Genomic DNA, 21,733 nt, shown 5'->3' on the forward strand with positions numbered 1-21,733 from the left:
TATTCGTGAATATAAATCACTTTAAATACTTATTAGGTTCTCGAAATTTAAAAATCAAAGTTAGACGAAGTCAAATCTACTTTCCAACTTAAACAGCACACAAGCTTCTCGAAAGGGAGAGGCTAAATATGCCAAAAGGATAAACTCATAAGGCGAAAACAAAATGACAATGCCATGGCAAACAAACCCGACGAAAATACAAAAACTTGTGATTTGAAGAACAAACGTGATAGTATGATTTCCCTTAGTGGTCATGATTAAAGAAGTTGTTATCTATGTAATTCCAGTTCTCAACTGGAGTATTGTTTTACTTGCACTAACAACAGACAATCGTAACGAGTTGAAACAATGTAACTGGCATCTGATATCAAGAGGGCGCTGCATATCTATAATATCTTTAATAATTATACGAGTTCACACTCTTTGTGGAGTATGTTTTTTTCTCTTAAATTAGAGAAAACATTTTTCGTATTCAATATACTTATAATTTACAGTATACACACTTTTGACAGATATTAAAGTTGATTGAAAAAAGCATATTTTTTTTAAAATGATGATTTATTCTTAATCTGATACAAATCATTTTTCTTATAAGGATTGTATTTTTCAAAAAGTATTTTGCCGTGTTAAATTGTATCCTCCATTTTGCATCTTCACATTTATTCACAAATATATATAAATATATCAACATTGATAAATTAACTAAAACATATATTCTAAAATTAACAATCCCGAAAGCAAAAAAGGAAAATCGGGACTCAAACGAAATAAAAAAAATATCTGTAAAATGGTGTTTAAGAATTTAACCGAATGCAATTCCAATTTTCCTTCTTTCTAATGTAAAGTTTTTCTGTACACTATTTTACAAGCACTCCTTGTCCTTTCTTCAACACACATGAAAAGCGTTCAAAATTATGATTTATAAATAAATAAATATTTTCAATTACGAAATGATCACAGTACTGATAAGCTTGAAAGTCAATTGCACGTTTCCCTTATTATATTGTCTCCCCAGTTTTTTTCCTTTGCTCAGAGCTCTTCGTAAGGGTACTCAAAAGTCTGAAATACCATAGGTTTGATCAACTGTAGGCTGACCGGTCTGATACGTCTTAGATGAATAAGTCTGAGTTGTGACAGGAGCTTGTCCCGGATACGTTTTTGTCTCCCGTTTTTTCTCCTCCTTCACCATTTTATAAACATAGGACTGATTCCAATCTCGATCCCCATCTTTTTGTTGTTGCTGCTGCTGATACTGCTGCTGCTGTTGTGGTTTAGAGACGGTAGAAGAGGTCCTAAAATGCACAATATATAATCGTTATATTTTCTCGGATGATTATGGTGGTGACGACTACGATGTTGATATGACAACGACTATGATAATGAGAATGAGGATGATAATGATGAAGAAGATGAACTAAAAAAGTAAAAATCAACAATAATACTGAACTCCGAGGAAAATTCAAAATGGGAAGTCCCTAATCAAACGGCAAAATCAAAAGCTCAAACACATCAATCGGATGGATAACAACTGTCATATCCATGACTTGATACAGACATTTTCTTAAATATTTTTTTACTTGAAACTAGAATGTGTTAATTTATATATCTAATCCACTGTTCTTTTCAGTAATAGATCATCGTTCCTTTTTCAACCGTTTAAATAGGGTCAAAGCATCTCAATATCAAAAGGTTATAATACTTGTTATTAAATCATTTAATATCATGTTTCCCTTCTGTTTACAAGAGAGAGAAAAAAAACATTTCAATCAAAATGTTAATTTACGTTTAGAAAAGAAAACGTTTACATCTTCCAAAGCCGAAAGTATTTTTCATTAGGAAACCATTTAAATGTTCTAGGTATTAAATATGGGAAAAAGTAAATAAAAAGTAATGTTACAAAAATACCGAACTTTAATAAAGAAAATTCAAAACAGAAAGTCAATTATAAATGACAAAATCAAAAGCTCAAACACATCAAACCAAAGGAAAACAACTATCATATTCCTTAACCCTTTTCCAAATAAAATCAAGATTATAATACTTTGGCATCTTCTGAAGAACACTGTTTAATATTTTTGTTTATGTTCATGGAAAAACACACTTGTATGTGTTGCCATTAATAAATATATTAATTTTTAATATTTAATTTTGATGTATAAAGGTATGTTTTGTTTTGCATTTTATAAATGTGTATTCATTATTTGAGGACCCTCAAGGATATAAGTTCTAACTAATGATTATATTTGGCTTAAAAATATTTGTTTTCTATTTTTGTATTATTATTGTTTGATAAGTATCTATTTATTTATAGTTGTTAATCAAATGTTAATGTTCATATTATAATAACAGCTAATCGTTCACCATAACTTTTATTATAAAAAAAGGAAGAAGCGGTAAGATTGCCAATGAGACGACTATCCAATTTTGGTTTCAATGACGTGGATTTTTGGAATTAAAGATTAAAGATCATCATATGAGCTTGAAAAGTAAGAATAGCGTATTTATTCTGTTTTGAATGTTTATGTTCCGTTCTATTTTATCGTACATATAATACTTTAACAAATTGTTTATATAAAATAGTATTGCATGAACAACGATCTAAAATGTGTTTATTATACAGAATTTATTTTATAATTGACTTCAGATTATATAAAAACTCGAAAAAATAACACATTGACGAAATTTCATGGAATTGTCATGATTTGGGTACAGTAAGCTTTAAAGATGTTAGAAAAAATTACGATTGTAATGAAAATTAATCAATGCCGACATGCAAATGCAAATGCAGTGTGGTTAATAATGTATTTTATGAACTTGACAAAGAGTTAAGCTACTTCATAATTAACATTATAATAAACTAATCGTATTAAAGTTACTGTATGCGATTTAAAACTATTGTAAGCATATCTATATAGAGTTTGCGGAACGCCATTTCTATGTCACTCAAAGGGTATAGCTAATCACTTAGCAAACTTGATTCAATTCAAAGCAAAAGTGTGAGGCGTTCAAATATGAGCCTGATTATTCAGTACCTTCCTACCAATACCAGTAGATAAGCTGTAACGTAAGAAATATAAATCTTTTTGGAAACTATTTGGATGTCATGGTAAGGGGATGGTAAAGAGGCATGGATAGTCTTTACACCTACATATAATATCACATTTTGTATGAAAAGGTAGGACCAAATATCCCTGAATTCATTTAAAAAGGGACCATTTTCAAACAGTCTTAATGAATTTATGGTATTTCCAAAAAGATATGACAAAAATGTAGATGCTTAGATGGAGTTTTAACAGCAATTTTGATCACTATTGTCAAATTTTTAGTATCAATTCGAAAAATGTATAAATATTAACACTTTTTAGGCACACATATATTCATCAGTTTGTCAATGATTGAACGCTATATCAATTCTGAAAAATATTGTCAACAACAATATATTACGCTGAATTTTGACTTCATGGAAATATATAAACTTGTATTCCATATAGACTCTCTAGTATTTCAAAATAAGTTTCTGATATTAACTGTGCGAGTGAAACCTTAGATATACATTACATATACATATATGTTCTAAAAATGTATCTGGTAAAACCAATATAAAGTAAGTTGACCCTCTTATCATTTCATCGAAATTAAAAGTTAACTTCAATTTGAGGAAAAAAACAAAAAAATGTTTGTGACTGTTTGAAAATGAAAAATCTAATATGGAAAGGATTTGATCGAATTGGTCAAAGTAAAATTGCTATTTTCTCAAATTGAAAAGGAGGCTAGGTGACATGCGCAAGACTTCTTAGACTAATTCTACCACATGCGCACATCACAACTTACTCCTCCGGACCATCCTGAATTTGGGCTTGGTATGTCTTGTCTACGTTGTCTCTTGAATAGAGACCCATGGGTGAATTATATTGTAAGTGAACCGCTTTAGGTCCACCTTCAGTTGGTTCATTATTGACCGACCTGATGCTTATCTGTCTTGCTGGTGCAGGTGCAGACTGTTGAGGTTTCGCCACTTGCACCTTGATTTGCTGTGATGTTCCCTTTGGTTTTGGAGATACAGCAGGTGGTTGTCGTTGTTGTTGTGGTTGCCGTGTCTGCGGTCTAGAACTACGTTGCTGTTGTTTCATAGCTTCTAGCTGAGAAGGCATGATATACTCCTGATCTTCTACTTCCCAAGGTTTTATTCCGCCAGTACTCTCACTTCGAAGAGTACCTGTCCATGGTTTTGGACCTTCATCTACTTCCGGTTGTGGAGGAGGTCTATTAATTGGCACCTGTGTTGGAGGAGCAGGTCTAGGAAATCGTGTTTGCTCTTGTTGTTGTGGTCTTGGTTTGGAATAATCAGTTCCAAACGCTTCATAACCTTGTGCTACACTTTGTGTAAACTTTTTCTTTTGCCGTCTAAGTTCTGAAAAAAAGGTTTGGTTTCAAATACATTACAGTTAGTTTGACATAGCTTGAATGGAATATATAAATGATCTGCATAAAAACATTTCTTTTCAAGTCTTGTTCATTTTAGATAGTGTAGATGGTACGAGTTGAATTAAAATCTACTTATTTTACAACTATTATTCTTTTATAGATATATAGTTGACTAAACATTAAACTGCATAATTATGTAACAGAAAATAAAACTTGGTCCACTACTAAAATGTGTCCAGAATCTGGGCAAGTAAAATCATATCATTAGCTTTCCTAGAAAACTACTGGACCAGGATGTATTTTCCTAGGAAATCTAGTCCATAAGAAGTTACATTATGTCTGGTTAAACATTTTCCTATTTACAATGGAATATAAAAACTAATGCAGACGTGCTTTATGCCTAAACATATTGAAATGGACTAACGTTTAAAGTTAAAATAAATAAATAAATTATCAAATATTAATTTTTTGCAACATAGTCGGTGTTCGATTAAATTTGACTCATTTGTGCATTTTCCTATTTTCTAATAGTATAATTTATCACAATAATTTTATACATCGTAAGTCTCTTTCTTGACGAAGAAAATACTTTAAAAACGTTTACAATTTCATTATTTAAAGCATTTTCAAATAGAAATAACAATAAAAAAAAGTTAATAATAATAATAAAAAAAAAAATTAAAAAAATTGACACTCTTGCTTTTGTTGTGTTTTTTTAGTGTGTTTGTTCTTTCTTTCTAAAACTGTAATTTTTTTCTGAAACTTGTCAAAGTGTTTCTGTAGATGTATTTTGGCATTTATAAGTAACATGCATAATCTACTAATACGTGAATACAATATAAGCAATGTACTTCTATCTAACACAGAGCATAGCAAATATATCTCTACACAATCAAAACACATGGCGTTGATTTAAGGGAATGCAGAGACTGACTGCCAAAAAAAAAAAAAAAGTACAGATTTGATTTTATAGCATTTTTTTTATCAAATAAAGATGTTGCAAAAGTGTTTTAGAAACAACTTACTATTCAGATTGCCAAGGAAATCTATCTGTTCTACATAATACACTAATGTCATAATTCACAGTCATATTAATGTAAACATGTAAATCTACTTCCAACTGATGCCATGTATTTCACAGTTCGTACATACAACGACCATGCTGGGCGGAAAACTAGTCTAAATGCATCACCTTTCGGCATAAAAAGTTTCCGCCTTTCCCACACCGCACAGTGGGGGTAATCATCATCTGCATCGCCATTATGTCTGATGTGACCAGCTAAAATCGATCAAAATTCACAAGTAGCTAAACCCAAAGGTAATCTGTTATTGACAAAACAAAATTTAAAAACTTTTTTTAACAATTGCGCACATTTTTTATAGTTCCGTTGACCGTGTGTACCTTTTGACATATGTCATGTAACAAAACAGAGTACAATACTATATACAAATCAATTAAAATTGATCGCTTCAATCAACCAAGTGTATCACCCATTCACAACATATCTTAAAAGCCAATCAACATTTGACAATATCTAACACAAGCTTTAGTGTAGTGAATAACTTACCAGGTGCCCTGTCAGGTTTGTCTACGAACTGTTGTTTTCTGTCTCTTACAGATGAAAATTCATATTCCTCCTCGGGTACCGGATCTTCAGCCCTGACATAATCAGGCTGTAAATCTCCAACAGTCTGAAATGTTGGTGTGTATGGCTCTTCTTGTTCCTGTTGGTATTGCTGGGGTGGTGGCTGGTATTGTTGCTGGGGTGCTTGTTGATATTGTTGTTGGGGTGGAGGTTGGTACTGTTGCTGGGGTGGAGGCTGGTACTGCTGCTGGGGTGGGGGTCGATATTGTTGTTGAGGTGGGGGCTGATACTGTTGCTGGGTTGGGGGTTGATACTGTTGCTGTTGTGGAGGTCTATATTGCTGTTGCTGTTGTTGTTGTTGTTGATACTGGGGTTGCTGTTGAAACTGTGGCTGTTGTTGATAGTAGCTTCCTTGTGGGGGACTAGTTGGCGATAACGCGCTGTCTAAACTATCTTGTACGCGGCCCATCATACCCTGAGAGGACCCGGGACCTGATACAGGTTGCCAATTATTTGTAGTTGTCGTTTTTTTAAAAGATTGTCCAAATGATGTTGTTCCTCCTCCAAACTTGTTCAGAGTGACTTTCCTGGGCTTGTGGCCAGCAATTGGTGGTGGCGGCATATTGTTATGAGTTGTATCGGAAGTTCGTCTCTAAAAGTATTTGAAACAAACATTTAACAAAAATATCCTTATACAAGTATATATTTACCTAGCAATTACCATGTACGACATTATTTTACCATGTACGCAAAAATGTGTTGATACCTAATCCTCTCTCTTAAAGTTATCTGTGTGTTGTGTTGTGCATACATACCTTCACTATATTCAAATTCTTTTTTCATTTGAGTAAATTAAACTTGATGTGGAAAGAGACCTTTCAAGAATTTGTTCAAAAATAGATAGTTTCTATAGATGACTACATGATTGCATTATTTTACACAAACTAAAACCAAGCCGAAATTTATCATACTATCATTTTCTTACAAAATGTAATTCCTCGACAGTGCCAAGGTGACAGTAAAAGCCATTAAATCTGGTCAAATATGTACGTGCTAAGTCCAAAAGAATACAGAAACGATTGCTTCAATATTGAGAAACTATATAAACAGAAAAACAAAGATTGAGCGACAAAAAACACCTTTACCGAAGGTGAGCTCATGTGTTTATGATGGAGTAACAAATCCTGACAGGGACAACAAACTCTCATATAAAAAAAAATATACACTGAGGAACAGGAACTCACAAAATAATTGAGTTGACTCGGTTGTAACAGAAGGGGTTTTAAAAAATACTTCCATCGAAGGGAAAGCATATTCAGGTCTACTTTGGGTCCATTTCACTGCCTCTCATTTTATTTATAATAACAGAGTAGCAACGAGGCACATAATGGGAAAGGTGTTTTCACTCAGTCATCTAGAGAAAACATTTGCAGTACAATAGTAAGTAAATCCTCGATGACGATAAACACTTAACTTCAGTTGTCTATATGATTTTTCAAAATATTTTATGGTTTCATTGAAAATTAAAATTATTAACAGTGTTTTTTATCATTGGTTTCGGACAGTTCATTCATAATTCAAATGTATCTTTGGTAACAATGAACGTTATATAGATGTTGTATTTGTCTCATCAACAAAACACCTTTGTTTAGTGGTGTACTCTTGCTTTTATATCTGCAATACTGAACGTTGTTATCTGCTGTATTGATTGTTCTAGTATTGAAGATAAAACAAGTATTCGGATTATTTACACATAAACATAAAAACACAAAACAGATGGCGAGTGTTATTCTTTCATCTTAATGAATTGAGTTACTGTTAACTTTTGCAATACATGAAATACTTACACCAACGAAGTTTGATGGTGCCCTTGTCGGACTGGTCGGTTGTAGTGGCGGAATATGAACACTTCCTGGGGACGGTCTGTAATGTAATAAACATAGTTTGAATAGTTATCAAATGTACCAGAATTAAAAAGTGTTTACGTTACTTCTTGATTGAAAAACTATGTCTCTATTGTCTGTATTTGGCAAAAGTTTTAGGAATTTTGGGTTCTCAATACTCTTCAACTTCGTATTCGAGCGTCACTGATGAGTGTTTTGTAGACGAAACGCGCGTCTGTCGAAAATATAAATGTTCAATCATGGTATCTGATGAGTTTATTGAATAGATCATATCACAGATAAATAAACAGATTGATAAAAAGAAAATGTGCCAAAATTGAAATATTATCTTGAAAATACTCTCAAAATAAATATAAATATACATAAATTTTGTATACAAGTCTAGATTGAAAACTACGTTCAAACCTATGATTGCGTTGGATAAAAACCGCAATTTTTATACGTGTGCATGTAAAACAAATAAATAAATATGTTTAAACTAATATAAATTTGTTACTAAACAGAAAACAATACACTTGTGGCTCAGATGTTATGCCACAAACATAAGGTGTCAATATTTTTTTTTTTACACAAGATCTAGATTTCGACAATATATGTCTCTTCAGTGATGTTAGGGATCGAAACGGTATTTGGAAGGCCATATAATTTACCTTCAATTTAAGATAGACTCTTGAATTTTAAGAGTCAATATAGAATGAACAGATCATATAAACCAGAGGGAAAATATGATACAAGCCCAAACGAAAAAATATAAACAAGTCTAAATTGAAAACTACGTTCAAACTTTTGATTGCGTTGGATAAAAACCGCAATTTTTATACGTGTGCATGTAAAAACAAATTTCGTTAAATTGTTTATATATATATTTGTTTTATTTAGTTGCAAAATTAGATAAATAATGCCAGGAGTACGTTTATACGCAACCAGACAAATTAAAAGTCTTTGAAGTCGATAAATACATCTCCTGATAATGATGCAGTGCTTTCTAACCTACCTTCGTATAACATCACATCTCTTATTGAACATCATTATTAAAACGTTGTTAAAATCTCAATTAAAATGTCTGTTTATAACTTTGATCAGTATCAACAAATTATCAAATTAATATATTAATCATTAAACTTGTACAGGGCAATATGTCAAATTTACAAATATTATATTGATGTGTCATTTTCATAGCTCGGGTTAACGAAAAAACGATCAACCTTTAAAATTATGACAAATTAAATCAACGGAAAGGACTGATTATCCAAGTTTACTTTTTTTGGTTGTTTTGCCTACAAGAAAACACCTTTTCTTTTCATTTCCGAAACTGTAATTTTATTTTGTGACACAATTGCTAAATAAACCGGAGTAATGAAGAACAAAGCCCCCACAAGGGAAATGCCTCCACCATATTTAGAACAAAAAAAGTAAAAACACAAAAATACTGAACTTAGAGGAAAATCAATTAAGAAAGTCCATAATCACATGGCAAAATCAAATAACAAAACGTATCAAAAACGAATGGACAAGAATTGTCATATTCCCATGGTTTTTATTTGAAATGAATGTGTATGAACTCCTTTTTGTATGTACCAGATTCTCTGAGCAGGATTTTATCGTGTTGAAGACACATTGTTTTGCTTTCAAGGATGTTTGCTATAGCAGAACAAGATGAGACAAATACCACTTGTACACACTTTTTTTTGTACTGGTATGGATATTTAGACCCCATATTGACAGAAACAAGTGCTTGCTCATTATTTTATTGGACTTCTCGCAAATTGAATCAGACAGTTTCAAAGCAAGCAAACTATTAACAACTTGAAGCCATCGATACTGTTGGATCGTTAGGAAAGAAAAGTACTAAATTTAAAACTATAGATTTAAAATTAGTACTGACTTATAGACATTCTATTCTAACAGTTTTTTTCTTTTTTATATTAGGTAGTACAATTTTTATACCTTTGGACGTTAATTTCTATCTGGCCACCGGCAAACTTGATGATATCTTGTGCCTGTTTGTGGGTAAAACTTCCGGAGTCACGTCCGTTAATGGAAAGGATAATATCTCCCCTTTGAAGTTCCCCCTCCGCAGGACTGTTCGAAAATACCTGAAAAGAAAAGATACAGAAATAGTTACTTTAAAACCAAAAATGTCTGTATACAAAGCAAGGCAAGTATATAAATGTACTGCTCCTTGTGAAACTTACTCTCTAGTCCATTTGTCCCCCAAAAATAATATAACAGCACGAGTTTATATAACTTAGCTTGTGCACCTTGTGTCTCTTTTATAAAGGCAACAGTAGTATACCGTTGTTCGAAAGTCATAGATCATTGAGAGAAATCAATCCGGGTTACAAACTAAAACCGAGGGAAACACATGAACTATAAGAGAAAAAAAACCAAACACGGAAGTGCAACAAAAAAACAACCGTCGATGTTAGATAGTATGAATGCATCATCAACCGATAACGTAATTTGAACTTGCGAGCATTCTCTGATTATTATATTATCAAGTTAGTTTTCAATAGCCTTACAACATTTGACCGATATCATTGAATGAAAAGCATGATACCTGCATGTTGATTTTTATATAATGGGATTTTTCATCATACCATAATCTAGAGAATAAGCTTTAAAGCCAGAAAACATGATAACCACTTCATATGCTTATGCAAATTTCAAAAGTCAAGAGCCAGAATATAAGTTGTCCTCTCTTTGTGACCTGCGATTAAGAGTATAATATTTGGCCTTTTTAATACTTTTTTGGATTCGAGCGTCACTGATGAGTCTTTTGTAGACGAAACGCGCGTCTGGCGTATATACTAAATTTAGTCCTGGTATCTATGATGAGTTTATTAACAACCACTGGGTCGATGCCACTGCTGGTGGAGATTTATTTCCCCGAGTGTATCACAAGCCCAGTAGTCAGCACTTTTTGTGCTGACATGAATTGTCATTGATATGGTTATATTTATTAATTTACTGTTTACAAATTTTTGAATTTTATGAAAAACTAAGGCTTTTCTATCTCTGGCATAGATTACCTTGGCTGTATTTGGCAAAACTTTTAGGAATTTTGGTCCTCAATGCTCTTCAACTTCGTACTTTATTTCGCCTTTTTAATACTTTTTTGGATTCGAGCGTCACAGATGAGTCTTTTGTAGACGAAATGCGCGTCTGGGGTATATACTAAATTTAGTCCTGGTATCTATGATGAGTTTATATGCACTGTCCATCGTTATATACAGTGACATTCGAATGGTATTTTTTACTTTACTTCTGATGTTGTATTGGTGTATCCTTGGTGTGTATCCCATATCTTTATTTATTATAGTAATAGAACCGTTAGTTGTCCTGTCTTTGTAACCTGCGATGAAGAGTCTAATATATGCACTGTACATCGTTTTATACAATGACATCCTCTTGGTTATTTTTTAAATTTATTTCTGCTGTTGTCTTGTTGTCTCATTGGTGTGTATCACACGTCTTTATTTATCAATAGAACCAATGTATATATGTAAATAAGAATCACTAATACAGTGTATCATGAAATATTTTATTATTTTACATTTTATATCTTTTTAATGACAGTGATTATTGTATATTTAGATATCTGTATTACCCATTTTCATTTATAATAAAGCTATTGTATATATAGATATTTTTATTATTTTTTAATGATAAAGTTTATTGTATATTAAGATATCTTTATTATCTTTTTATGATAAAGATTAGTAGATCTCTTGATATTCCTATTCATGATAGTGCATTTTGTATATTTAGATCTCTCGATGAACATTTTATGAAAGTGTTCCAACATGCGTTAGTACAAATTTTTTAGTGTTATTGATCTTGTACATTTCCGTCTTTTCAATTAGACCCACTTTGGTGTCATTTCCCCCTTTCGATGGAACGCAAATTATACAATTGAAGTTGTTCCCTTTGGTTTGCAGAATCTGCTTACCCTGCCTTAGAAACTTAGATCATCCTCTATTTTTGATAGGGTTCGTGTTGCTCAGTCTTTAGTTTTCTTTGGTGTGTTTTGCGTTCTGATATTTAACTTAGATCATCCTCTGTTTTTGATAGGCTTCGTGTTGCTCATTGCATTCTTTAGTTTTCTATATTGTGTTTTGGGTTCTGATATTTGTCCTTTCGTTACTATTTTTTTTGCCAGGACATTGTCAGTTTGTTTTCCACTAATGGATTTTAATATCCGTTTGGTACCTTACACCTCTCTGCTAAAGCCTACTTGTCATAGATTGACATTTACCATGGTAAATCATCATAGTATAAACATAGAAGTAACTCACAATAATAAAATAAACGTCATATAAATGCACTGTTAAAAATAAATTGGCTGATAGAATTACATTGTACTTTATAGATACGTAAGAATGATTGATACGAACAGTATATTGCTGAGTTAACAAATTAGTAGAACTTTATAGTTAATGCAGTATTGTGATTTCTCAGCAAAATGCAGTAAACACCTTAGTTTCTACAGGTAACGCACAGTCAGTGTTATGCTTAAAGAAAACAATCATAAATCATTAAGATATAAAAAATACAGTGTATCTTGAATGTTTCATTTAAATTCAGTCACTTGTTTTAAGAATTTTGGTGATAAAACATAAGGACTAACGAACGAAACGGACGGAATAAAAGATTATTATGCTATGCATAGTCCTGCATGCATAGCTCGCCTATCCAAAATTATGGTTGTCAATTTAAGATGAGAAAATATGGCACGATTACTAATGAGAAAACTTTCCACCAGAGACCAAAAGAATGGAACATATGGCACATATAGTACCTACACAGTTCTAAAAATTATTTAAAAGTGCAATATTCTGCAAAAAGTTTATATTAAGGTATATAAAAATCGAGCATCTGGAACATTTTCAAAAATTTAAGCCAAAAAATTTCCACGATATTATTACAACATTGATATGTTTATGCTATGTCAGTTTGAAAATCGGTTGTTTTTTAAACTGAACAACGAAAATGCTACTCATAGCTACATAAAAGAGAGGCGAAAACCCCAAAAGTCACAGACAAAAGTGACATATTGCCCATTAAATTGAATAAAAGGGAAATTTGAGTAATTACAATAATCCAATCTTGCAAAAAAATAACATATCGAACAAAAAACCTGGTTTGTCTTTTAATATTCCTCTGTAAAGAGCTAGACATAAAGGTTAAGAAGGGTGTTCTTTTGAGCATACAGAGTACATAATAAAGTAATAGAGAAATAACTTTTTAATGATTATAACTTATTACCAAAACACTTGCTGTGTACACATAGATGCATACGAGTGCAAGCCATCAACTAATACATTTGTATAAAACAATGTAGGTGTCTATAGATTTACCGAACATTATTAATAGACAAATAATGGCATGGTGCCAAACTGTAAGATGAAAGTGATGAAACTATCTCTCGTTTTCATCTTGGGGTTCAGTTAGGGTAAATATTTATCAATATTTTACATTATACAAATAAACATTTTTCCATATCTTTAAGAGAATTTTAATTTGATTAAATGTGATTTACTACGCCAGCTGGAGTAAAGATTATCAAGTTGAGTTTTATACAAATTTAATAGTTGATAAATTATTGATAATAAATTATATAACTTTATTCTGATATTTTTAGAATTATTTATTGAAGCTTTATTTGATTTTAATTAGAGACGCAGAATTTGATTGCATCTGGTATTATAGAGAGAAAATAACGTTGTCAATTGAACATCGAAAAGAAAACCTAGCAGACAACCTTCGATATTATTTTGAAGGTTATACACGTATAATTGCAACTAAGCAATTAGTTCGTATGCAAGCACCGAAAGTCATGCAGAGGACATTCTTACCGTTATATCTCTCAATTCCCTGCTTACTCTGATATCGACAGGCTCACTCCCAGACCGAGTAAACACTCTAATATGAGCCATTACTAATACTGGTCACTGCCCCCATATCACAATAGAAATACATCTTCATAAACTAATTTATTTATACATAACGAATTAGCTTCATTATTAATAATTATTAAGACAAGGAAGAGAAGATATCAGGAATTTATTGAGAAGACATGTAATATCATAATGGTGCCGAAAGATCAGATCTGCTTATTACTTTACTAATCAAGTCTTACATTACATGTAGTTAGGGCACAGTCTGTTCAGAAGAGAAGCAAATAAATGAATAATGCCGACTGTTCAATTGGCAACTTGTTGCAACATGTCACCCCATCAAAATTTTTGTTGTAGAATACTTGAAGATAAGCGAAGATGTGTACAGCATTATGCTATGACCTTCATGTCTTATTCGATAATGGCTGTTGTGAACATTTTAATTGGAAAACAATTTTTTTAACGGATCTCATCACTCATTTTCGTTAGCTGTTATCCTCTAACGATATCCCATATCATATATGATGAAAAATTACTTTCTTTTGTTAATTTTAGAATTATTTATTGAAACTTGTTTATTCAATTTTTAATAAATAAAGAATTGGAGTGCCTCTGGTCAACATTATTGAAACTGACGATGGCTATTTGTTAGACCGAAATATTTGTCAACAAAAAACTATGTCTACAAGCTTTCCAATTCATATGATTTTATTCGATTATTTGTTTTCATGTGAAAAATAACGTATTTTTATTGTTTAATGCATACACAGCAATAATTTAGATACGTAATGCCAAAGTAACAGCCAATTAGCCTGTATCTTAATTTCCTTTTGTTGTATATACAATGAAAAAATGTTGAGTTTTTCTAAACAACTTGTAAATTGATCTAACAGAAATATACGAAAATGATTTGCCGTCAACGGACCAAAAACATTACTACATGGCGAACAACAACCAGTTTTAGCAGAATATATATTGAAATTTCTTGCACTGTTTCTAAATGCAAATATGTAAATCTATGATTTTTGCAGAGACTTTTGTACTGCCAAGCTTATATATATTTTTTTTAATTTTACTTCATAATGCCAAAGAAGAATTTGTGAAAATTCACTAATTTACTTGAATAATTTTTTTTTTGTGTGATCAAATCCCCTCCCCCCCCCCCCCCCTCCCCCGAAAATCAAGTGACAATTATTATATTGATGTTTTTGGGAGGCGATTTTCCTGATATGGAACTTGCGCCATGTTGTCAAGTGACAATTTAAAAAACCAAACTTATATAATTAGACTTTTTAAAGTCCGACTGGCATTGATGGTGTGAAGATGAAGATGAAAATTATGATTTGAGCGGAGCAAGTTTTTGTCATTTGATAAGGGACTTTCAGTTTTGAAATTTCCTTGGAGTTTATTTTGTTGTTGTTTTACTTTTTCAATGGGATAAAAAAAAATATGTATATAGTATCACCACGAGAATATCTTGTCATGAATTTTCAGGTGCAAAGAAATTAAAAAAAAATACCACTTAGAAGCAAGAATTATCTATGCAGACTCGTTTTTAACCGATCAGAATAAAACATAAAATTTCAAACATCACTGTCAATGCTACATGTAAAAGTTGTTTCAGTTGAGATGTTTAAGTTTATGAAATAGTAAAGGACCACAAAGACAGCAAAGTAATAACAAAATCTGGGTCCTTTTGACCATAATGAGAAAAAGGTAATCTTAACAGTAGAGAATGTAATTTAGAGCCAATTCTTAAAATATAAGACCTACACTGAAGAGACTTACTACATGTATTCTCATTATTGACACTAGAAACAAAGAAAATATCTATTTAAAAGTTTAATCATTGGAGTTGCCGTGAATGTGCAACATAAGGTTAAAAAAACAGTGGTGTAGTCTTGAAATTAGTCAATGTCCTCCCATTTCCATTTTAATTGTTTTGCCAAGAAGGTAAGGAGGAGGGGGCAAACACCCACTTAGTCTGACAAGTGACCACCACTCGTTGAATAAGCTCATATGGAAAGTTTGGCATTCATAGTTCCCTTTAGATTGATTTCAAGGTGGGGTTTTTCCTACATATTATTACTGATACTACTAAAATTTGCAGTCTGCATAGTGCAACATTAATATCCAAGTGATGTTCAGCATTTCTTTAATTAAAGATTATGACTGATTGTTTCTCTTAGTGAATGTATTCCTACAGTAGTCAACATGTCATTGGGGGAGGATGAGGGAGAATCTGACAAGTATCAGAAACATTCATACAACCTTGACAAGTAGCCAGGATTATCATGGTAATATTGAACTTACCAGTTTTCAGAAGTTCATGTGTTCTTCGGGCAAAAGCAATCATATAGACAAATTTAATCTAATAATTAAAATGTATGCAATATAGCTTGATAGATTAGAACGTGTTTTTTTTTAATTCACACACACTGCATACATTTTTTTATGTTGAAAGAAGTCAGTGGACTATTTTTGTAAAGTTCAATTTCTTCATTCTTCTTCATTTAGATTGTCGTTATTAACTCAATTTTACTAGTATTCGGTCGTTATTTGTGACGGTGCGCTGATGTTTGAAACTTCTTAGTTAGATATAGACAGATACTCTTTAAGTTAGATTCGATGTATTGTGTTGTTTGTTCCGGGATATTTCCGTTGTCTTTTCATCTGTGAAATAACTTGGGAATTTCAAGTTTTGACACGAACCCGAATCAGATGACTGGAATAACATGTCGAAATTAATTAATTAATCCATTCAACCTGGAAAGAGGAGAAACACACCAAAACAGGTCTTTTTATCTAAAAGCACGTACACGTTAAACAATTTGGTTATCCCTTATGGGGAGGTACTTCACTTATTTCAAAAACTTTAAAGAAAACAATAAAAGAAAGCTATTGCATCACTTAATGAAACTGCATTTTTATTATTAATTTCAAAATTGTATGTATCTTCAGTGTAATCCTTAATTGTTGATAAGCTAGATTCCTTACAATTTTCCAAAATGGTAATGCCGTCCCGAGTAGTAGGGTAAATAATATAAATACGGACTGTGGTCGGGCATCCACGTAAGTCTTACTACCAGTCCGCTGCCTAATGTAGTCATGACCATCAGTCAAAAGTCTTGACCGGCTGGTTAGAATAAAATTGAGAATGAAATGGGGAATGTGTCAAAGAGACAACAACCCGACCATAGAAAAAAAACCAGCAGAAGGATGGTAGTCAATATTTAGCTGACCAGCAGCCAGTAGTTCGATCTTTCTGTTTTATGTATGGGTAGAACTTGTATCGTTTGGTGGATAAGGACACTTTTTGTAGGTTGAGTCTTCACTTATATTAATAACCTTAAATTATGCTGGGTCCGGATCGTCATAAATGAAACAATAATTGGATGATATCTAGGATTATTTCATTAACAGAGTTTGCATTGCCGGTACATTAAAATAAAATATGGTATAAACAATAAGCATATGGTCATTTTAAAATAAGAAATATTGTGCTGGGCAATTAATCACTTTGCAAGAGTTTAACAATATGTATCTGAATTGTAGTCTTTTAATCATTGCCAAAGCGTTCTCGTGATATTCTTGGCTTACTAATTATATATAGACTTCATCAAAATATAATTAAAGTAAAGTTTGTCTGCTAATGAGTTTATGTCTGAAACACAAATATTCAGTACTTGAAAAGTGGTAAAACTCTTAAAAAGATGTAGGCGTAACATGAAGAAACTGGATGCTATCAGTTAAAGAATTATACAATCATTGCTCATTGTTGTAGCCGTTCTAATTGATTAATTACGTTTGATCTGTACAAGCTAATTATTTTATATCCAACTTTCTTATCGATGCTGATCGGGGGATGTTGGCTTATAATGGATTGCAGATGTCAGAGAGACGTCTTCCATATGATATATGGAATCTGAAATGATCATCTTTTAATCAGAGTTCTGATTGTTCTGCATTTTTTTAACCACTAGGGTACCTTCTGTTTACACATTTCTTTCCTAGGTAATGGCATATTTTGTCATTCAAATGATTGATAGGAAAATTCAGAGTGTTTAAGATTTACCCCCATAAAAAACGTTATCCCATCTAGAAACACAATATTTGGTTGACTTAGCTGTTGCTTTAATCTTATGTGTCAATTTTTGGAATTTAATGTTGAAGGAAGATGTAAAAGTTTATGTATTAACAACTTGTATGGACTCATGGCTACCTAGAGTTCAAAATATTGAATTGACTTTTTTTAACACCACTCAGGTACCCTCTTTGAAAGTTTACATTTATCTGTCATGGAAAATAGCATATTTTGTTATTTGATATGATTGGAAGATATGAAAATTGAGAGTGTGGAGTTCGAAACTTAAGTTAGGGACATATTCTGTATGTATGCGCCTGTCCCAAGTCAGGAGCCTGTGATTCAGTGGTTGTCGTTTGTTTATGTGTTACATAATTGTTTTTCGTTCATTTGTTGTACATAAATTAGGCCGTTAATTTTCTCGTTTGAATTGGTATACATTGTCATGTTGGGGCCTTTTATAGCTGACTATGCGGTATAGGCTTTGCTCATTGTTGAAGACCGAAAGGCGAATTATACTTGTAAATTTCAAATTGTCATTTTGGTCTCTTGTGGAGAGTTGTCTCATTGGCAATCATACCACGTCTTCTTTTTTATATATATATTTGTTTGACTTTAGTTGTAGCTTAGTGGTTGTAGGCAAAACTTTAAAAGTTAAATTTTTTATCGTAATTCATTCCCAGCTTTTAATGCAGCCCGTCATATAGACTGGACTTTTGTTTATTTGTTTAAATCGCATGTAAGGTACAAGTTATTTGCGAGTTTTTCGTTAAATTGCTGTCTCGTAGACAAATATTCAGCCCATTCAGCATGATTTCATTAAATTCATAACAATTACAAGTATGAATATTTAAAGAAAAATAAGAGGAAAACGTCGTTCTTCAACATTCAACTTTGAAACGGGTTTTAGGATTTTGAAAGAGAGTATTTTTCCCAAATGACAAAATATCAGAATCGGTTCCTTGGTTTGTTGTATATAAAAAAAAATCCGATTAATTTAATTCAAAGAGATTATGCAATGTATTGTTATTATAAAATACAAGACCAAATCTTATTTTACTCAACACAAGAAGCACATTTCAAATATTAAAAGTCATTTTGAATATCATAAGTTAAAGAATTTGCAACCAAGGCCTTCGCTAATCCATAAAATAGAATCAGTGCCTTGTTTTTGTACTTGTACGAGCTGTGTGTGTTATTACACGACATGTAGTTGGAGCATGTACAAATCAGCTAATTATATACCAAGAATCTCTTTGACTAATTTATAGTAGTACGATATCTAAGTCCGAAATAATTTAAATGATATCTCTTTATTTCATTTTAACATTTCAAATTGATATCTCTTTATTTCATTTTAACATTTCAAATTTATATCTTAAGTGTTCATTATGTAGTTATTTGTGAATAATTTATTTTACATTCAATTGGGGAAAACAACTTTTCAACGTTACTTGTTTAATTGTTTAAGATAAATGTACGATATTAACGTCACAAAGACACACGTGACAAACGCATACCAATTAAATTTTTAAAAACGTATCTTCCTCTTAAACTATTTTTATAATATTGAATAGGGCTTCTTTACTTAGCTTTGATTAAATTAGTGCATATATCCAGCGATGCACGGACATCGATCATTCAAAATACGACATTTTTATCAAATACGAACATATTAATGGATATATCAGACCAATGTTTGAACATTTGAACTGACCGCACTGGACAAACAGCAACTACCTGTGCTGAACCTCGAATACCTGGCTCCTTAAAGAGAGATGCACACGTCTTCCAGATGTTCGGTTTCTAATTACAGATCATAGAATTTCAAAGCATGCATGCTATATGTTAATAATGACTTAACAGATTTAACATGTTAAATGATGGTTGACATTAAAGTAACTAACTTAAAGGTATTGTCCCTTGTCAACCTCAGGTAAACCTAGACATGCAGAAGGACGAAAATGGTACTCACCCTTGCCGCACCAAGGAAGTGGAAGGGAGGATGAGAAAGAGGCTAACGTCGTTGTATTTTCTTATTAATGTCGATGTAATAATCAACGACAGACTCCGAAGCGGAAGCCGGCAGTGTTCTCTCACCTGGGCTAACCCACGTATCAAGCTTCACCTGCCGACTATATATGGTAAAGCCATGCACTACAACTATAATGACCTACCCTCTGTAGAACTAAGGGTTGGTTTAAATCCTTTCCACCCTGTAGACGGAATCCCCAGGGGGTTTCGAACGAGTCCCGGTACAACTTCACCAGCATTTTGATTGTCAAATTCTAGGCACCATCCTGGAATAGTAAACAGATCAGTTACACCTTCCCTTCGAAATCGAGGCACAGTATAGATAATGGAATTTACTTAGCGAATGCCAACTAATATGCGAGAAAGCATATATAAAAACAAGAAGATTGATAATAATCATAGCAACCCCTTGCCAATACATAAGATAATATGTTACATTTCAAGTGATTTATTTTTCATTGTAATTAATGTGAAAATTACAAAGCAAATATGCAATAATGCGTTTTTATTTGTTTTGATAGTTTTAAATGATAGATTTAAAATTCAATCTTCGTTTTTCCATCTTAACAGTGAAAGGTGATAAATCATTAATTAAAAAAACAAAATAAAAAAGTCCCGACTTAACGATTAAACTAAAGAGAAAAAATCGTAAAAATCGTTCTCCTGACAATATGAATTAACTTCAAAAGGCACTACAAATATTTCAAAGAGTTCTTACCCCGACGTTTGCCGTGTCCCTCCTGATAGTGAACTGTGTTGGATACCAGATAGGTTACTATTTCTTACAAGTGTTATATCATATCCGTGTAGTTAATCACCAACATATGAACACAATCTACTTCATCATTATATTTATTTATTGGTTTGTGATTATTGAGATTATCAGAGAAACATATTGGAGCAGTCACACTTTACAGAATAGGATGATAAAATTCTGAAAGTTATGATGCTAGATTTTTCTTAATTTATGCGTTCGCTAAGCAGCTGAAAAATAAATATTCCCCAATATGATTTAAAATACATATCATCGATAACATAATCAAGGGTTCCTGTATCAAAATGAATAAGTTTATTCTGTCATAAAAAAAATATACAGAGTAACTATCCACAAATCAATGACGATAAGAGGGAATATATTGTACCCATAGCATTCCCAAACACGAATTAATTTAAATTTAAAAACGGTCGAAGTTATCTTTTGTTTTAACTTTTACGTATACATGTTGTTGACTGTTATTGAATATGTCGCAGATGACCGTGGATCTTACCTCATTTATGAAATTAGCATTCGAAACATATGTCAGGAAGCTAAATTAATTAAATGTTAGGGCTTCAACAATATTGGGGGAAATATACCATCAATATGTAGTAGTATCTGTAATAAAGCTATGCACTTTATTCTGTCCAATTTTCCTTTTATCGCCAAACATGTGCTGTGCGGTACTTCGAAAGTTATATGTTCTGTTTTTAAAAAACAGCTGAATGTCTTATTGTCGTTTTTCGTTTTCGGCTTTTGGGTTTGAATTGCCCTTTTATATCTTCTGTTTCCCGTTAATGCATATGTTCCAGACCGTATGAGTATTTGGACCGTACGCGTACGGTCTGGACCGTATGCGTACTTTTTCAAAATACTCATACGGTCGGACCGTACGCGTACGGTCTGATTAATATTAAGAAGTTAGTCAAGTTTAGTAGATACAAATGCATATAACAGATCAACATAACTTAACTCTAAAATTTATATAAAAAGTTCAATTGTAATTGAAATACACAGTCTAGATATTAATACCTTAAAAAAAA

At 32.1% G+C, this 21,733-nt stretch overlaps 1 protein-coding gene across 5 annotated transcripts; it reads right to left on the bottom strand.

Annotated features, from left to right (window-relative positions):
• Positions 1-1,047: 1,047 nt before the first annotated feature.
• On the bottom strand, positions 1,048-20,796 carry LOC134725525 (uncharacterized). 5 transcript variants are annotated; one of them, XM_063589416.1, is made up of 8 exons: positions 20,652-20,796; positions 20,077-20,199; positions 9,863-10,011; positions 7,859-7,934; positions 5,994-6,663; positions 5,618-5,704; positions 3,832-4,411; positions 1,048-1,292 (listed from the first exon to the last, which is right to left on the bottom strand). In XM_063589416.1, the coding sequence occupies exons 2-8, from the start codon at positions 20,170-20,172 to the stop codon at positions 1,052-1,054; spliced, it is 1,899 nt and encodes a 632-aa protein (XP_063445486.1). In that variant the 5' UTR covers positions 20,173-20,199; positions 20,652-20,796; the 3' UTR covers positions 1,048-1,051. The 5 variants fall into 5 exon arrangements, with proteins under 5 accessions (XP_063445486.1, XP_063445490.1, XP_063445489.1 ...); XM_063589420.1 differs by having other exon boundaries at positions 3,964-4,411; positions 20,652-20,795; XM_063589419.1 differs by lacking the exon at positions 5,618-5,704 and having other exon boundaries at positions 20,652-20,794.
• Positions 20,797-21,733: the final 937 nt, after the last annotated feature.

This window comes from Mytilus trossulus, chromosome 7 (genome assembly GCF_036588685.1).
Source record: "Mytilus trossulus isolate FHL-02 chromosome 7, PNRI_Mtr1.1.1.hap1, whole genome shotgun sequence".
NCBI classification, from domain to species: domain Eukaryota; kingdom Metazoa; phylum Mollusca; class Bivalvia; order Mytilida; family Mytilidae; genus Mytilus; species Mytilus trossulus.